Source organism: Cryptomeria japonica, chromosome 1 (genome assembly GCF_030272615.1).
Source record: "Cryptomeria japonica chromosome 1, Sugi_1.0, whole genome shotgun sequence".
Lineage (NCBI taxonomy): Eukaryota > Viridiplantae > Streptophyta > Pinopsida > Cupressales > Cupressaceae > Cryptomeria > Cryptomeria japonica.
Genome location: NC_081405.1, coordinates 282,950,458 through 282,954,575, shown reverse-complemented (window position 1 = coordinate 282,954,575; position 4,118 = coordinate 282,950,458). Strand labels below are relative to the sequence as shown.

Here is a 4,118-nt window from a genome sequence, read left to right as displayed (position 1 = left end):
TAGACATAATATATTTTAATTTCAATAATTTATTTCAATAATTTCAATAATATATTGAGGTGTACATACCTTACCCCCTAGTGGGATTTGAACTTATGACCTCTCTTTCAAGAGGACAAATTCTCCACCACTAGACCAACTCAGACTCTACTAATTCCAATAAATTTTAAATAAAATTGTATTTTAAAAAAAATTATTAAAAAAAACATTTTGTAAACTATTGATGATTGAAAGCTCCATGGAACAAACTTTTATACCCAGTACTGTCATACTGTTACAACGATTAGATCTCCTGAACTCCTCAGTTCTTTCCCCCTTACCCGCTGTTTGTAACAAGTCTTACACTTCACGTGCTTACGTACATGTCTTCTCCTATTCCTGTATCCGAATTGACAAGCCAACCCTAAAGACACAGTCACATGGAGCGCCTGTCTCTGTATTTGCTTGATTCCCTTGCCTGCACGTACTCTCTGCAACACTGATGTAAAATAACATTGACGTATACCGAAAGGTGATTGTGCCGGAAGAAAGATGCTACGACAGGAATATTTCTTGACGTAAGATGTTGGTGACTAGACATTGTATCTGAAATATCAAAATCTCGGAAATTTCATGAATTACAGTACAGGATCAGAATTGCCTCAAAAAGTAAACAATTCCGAAACCCCAGAGGATAATTGCCTATACAGCAACAGTTTGCAGTCTTTTCAAGGAAACAGTAACCGAAAAAAAGAAATAAAACAATAAAACAAATCCCATTTGAAATAATTAGATATGGGTAACATTAATTTGAGACGGGATACCCAATTCCATGGCGCGTGGTGGGGAAGACAACGAAAAGCGTGGTGCAGACTAGACCGATGGCCACGGGCAGTACACCAAGAATCTCCTCGGTCTCCTCTTTCGGGGCCGGGTAGAAACATCCCACAACGTTCTTGTCATACAGAGCTATGGCCGCAAACACCAGCACAGAAAGAAATGCGTGCATGAAATCTACCAGCCGCAATTTATACTTTGCCGGGTCGGGTGCTCCGCTGCCCGGGCTCATGTATTCGAAAGTATAGAGCCCTTTCAGCGTGGCAAAGCCGTAGTATATCTTCCCATCGGAGCCCTTAAAACTGTCTGTAAAACTGGCCAGGAAGCCCGAAAGTCCGCAGCAGGTAAGCAGGATTGCGGTCATGGAACGCCTGACGTGGTCGCAGTGGCCGTTATTGGAGACCATCGGGCAGAGCACTTGGAAAAGGAGGAGAGTGCCTGTGGGAAGAAGGTTTGCTAGATGGGACGCACCGGCTAACGTCTGTGTCAGTGCAGAGGAATCTGATCTCGGGATGACATTTTGGGGCTTGTTGGAATCATCGTGAGGCCCGGTATCGCTGTCAATTGGCACAAGTGGGGTTTTCTGATCGTCTGTTTTGGCCTGTGAAATCGTGGAACTGGATCTTTTCTTCATCGGATTGGATGTGTTGATTGCTGTTTCTTTTTTATCTTTCGTTTTAAGGATTGGTTTGTGTTAATGTGGTGGATTTATATTTGGAGTAAGCGCGTAATTGTAAGAGAAAAAGTCTTTGGCGGTTTGCCGGTATCCTAGAAATGATGAGGTTATTATTTCGTGAGGGATACGTGAGTGGGGCATTGCGTTCACTCTTTCCTGCGTGCTGATTCAACAGTCGTATGAATGTAATGCAATAGACATCGTGTTGGGAGAGAATTTAAATTCGTCTAACCACCTTCTGCGGAGAAAGTTTCCTCTGATTCGCCTACTCTTCCATTATCTGTTCAATAGGTGAGGAGATCAAAATAAGCATGGTGTTGGTGGTAGTTTTGGTCTGTGGTGCTTATTAGCATTATTAGTTATCCGTATGCTAGGAGATCAAATGAGCATGGTGTTTGTGGTACTTTTGGTGTGTGGTGTTTATTAGTATTGTTGGTTATCTGTAGGTCTTATAGACTGTTTGATCTTTGTGTTATTCAAGTTGTTGGCTATTTATAGGTCTCTCAGATTATTTGATTTCTGCTTGTTTTGGTCTTTTGTACTTATCCATGTTGTTGGCTATCCGTAGGTCTCATAGACTGTTTGACCTTGGCTTGTTTTGTTTTTTTGTGCTTGTTTGTATTGTTAGCTATCTATAGGTCCAATAGACTATTTGATTTCGACTTGTTTTGGTCTTTTGTGCTTATCTGTGTTGTTAGCTACCCATAGACCTTATAGAATCTTTGGCCTTGGCTTGTTTTGGTCTATTCTGCTTGTCTGTGTTGTTAGCTACCCATAAGTCCCTTAGACTATTTGACCGTGACTTGTTTTGGTCTTTTATGTGCATCCGTGTTGTTAGCTACCCATAAATCCCATAGATTGTTTGGTCTCGGCTTGTTATAATCCTTTGTGCTTATTTGTGTTGTTGGCTACCCGCAGATCCCATAGATTATTTGACTTTTGAACATTATTCAAAACTTTCATTCAATAGTCAAAGATCAAACACATAACAATGATTTTATATTTTATCTATATTTAAAACAATAAATATTTATTCTATTTTCATTAGTTAAAATTAGATAATCTACATATCATACTTTCATAAATATCAAAAAATTTAAAATATATTAAAAAATAATTTAAATGATTTTATGTATTTCACACATATTGGATAAACATTTAACTACTCGTGTCTACTCCACACAAACTCGATGTACATTTAACTATAATAATGAATATGAGAGAACTTTTTCAAATAGGTTTGAGTTTGCCATTCATGTAAACCAACAAACAATAATTTTTAGTATTTGAAGTTTATAATTAATAGAATATTTAATTCAATAATATTATCAGGTTTAATTAGGTTTAGAATCTTTATAAATTAATATAGAAAAAAAATAAAAAAATTGTAACATTTTATAGATTGTTTGACTTTGGGGTGTTTTGGTTTTTTTCACTTATTCATGTTATTGGCTACTTGTAGATCTCATAGACTATTTGACATTGGTTTGTTTTGGTCTTTTGTGTTTATTTGCATTGTTGGTTATTTGTAGGTGCCATAGAGTATTTGACCTCAACTTATTTTGGTCTTTTGTGCTTATCTATGTTGTTGTCTACTAGTAGTCCCATATATTGTTTGACCTCAACTTGTTTTAGTCTTTTGTGCTCATCTGTGTTGTTGGGTGCTCATAGGTCCTATATACTATTTGATCTTGGTACTTTATGGTCTTTTGTGCTTATCTGTGTTGTTGGCTGCTCATAGGTCCAATAGACTATTTGATCCTCGTTCGTTATGGTCTTTTGTGCTTATCTACATTGTTGGCTACTTGTAGGTTCTATAATTTATTTGAACTCATGAATGTTATTTCAAAACCTTCATTCAATAGTCAAAGATCAAATATATAATAGTGATTCAATATTTCATCTATATTAAAATAGTAAATAACAACAAATTTAAAATACATTAAAAAATGATTTATGTGATAATATGTATTCCACACATATTGAATGCACATTTAACTATAATAATGATTTATTAAATTTTTGAAACATGTGTGTATATTTGTTAATTTAAATGAAATATGTTAGATAAACATAGCCAACTAACTTTCTCAAATACCTTTGAGTTTTTCATTCACATAAACCAACAAACAAGTAATCTTTCAGTATTTTGCATTTATAATTAATGAAATATATAATTCAATAATATTGTAAAGCTTGATTAGTGTTAGAATATATATAAACTCATTATAAAGAAAAACAAAAAGATTTATAACTTTATTTTATTTATGTTCTAATTATGTCATAAGAATTATATAATGAGAGCAAGGGATGAAGTTTAGTAGGATGAGTGTTAATAAAAATCTTACTTTTTATGATAAAATCAACAATTATTTATCTATTAAATAATTAATATTTATACAATAAATATTATAAAATATACAAAATGAAATTATTTTTCATTGTATCATCTTTTTTCATAAATAAATAAAAATATTTTTTTAATAATATATCTGACATATTATAAATAAATATAAATTTTGATATTACTTGCTCCAATTAAATTTGTCATAATTTAATTCCAAAGTAAACTAAATGAGATTTATGTCATTTATTTGGTTACATATGTATTAGCTTAGTTTAAATT

General features: G+C 33.6%; 1 protein-coding gene across 1 annotated transcript; it reads right to left on the bottom strand.

Moving 5' to 3' along the window:
- Positions 1–224: 224 nt before the first annotated feature.
- Positions 225–1,560, bottom strand: LOC131056900 (protein DMP3). The gene has a single exon (XM_057991173.2). It carries the CDS (start codon positions 1,448–1,450, stop codon positions 785–787), a length of 666 nt encoding a protein of 221 aa, XP_057847156.1. The 5' UTR covers positions 1,451–1,560; the 3' UTR covers positions 225–784.
- Between the last annotated feature and the right edge of the window lie 2,558 nt (positions 1,561–4,118).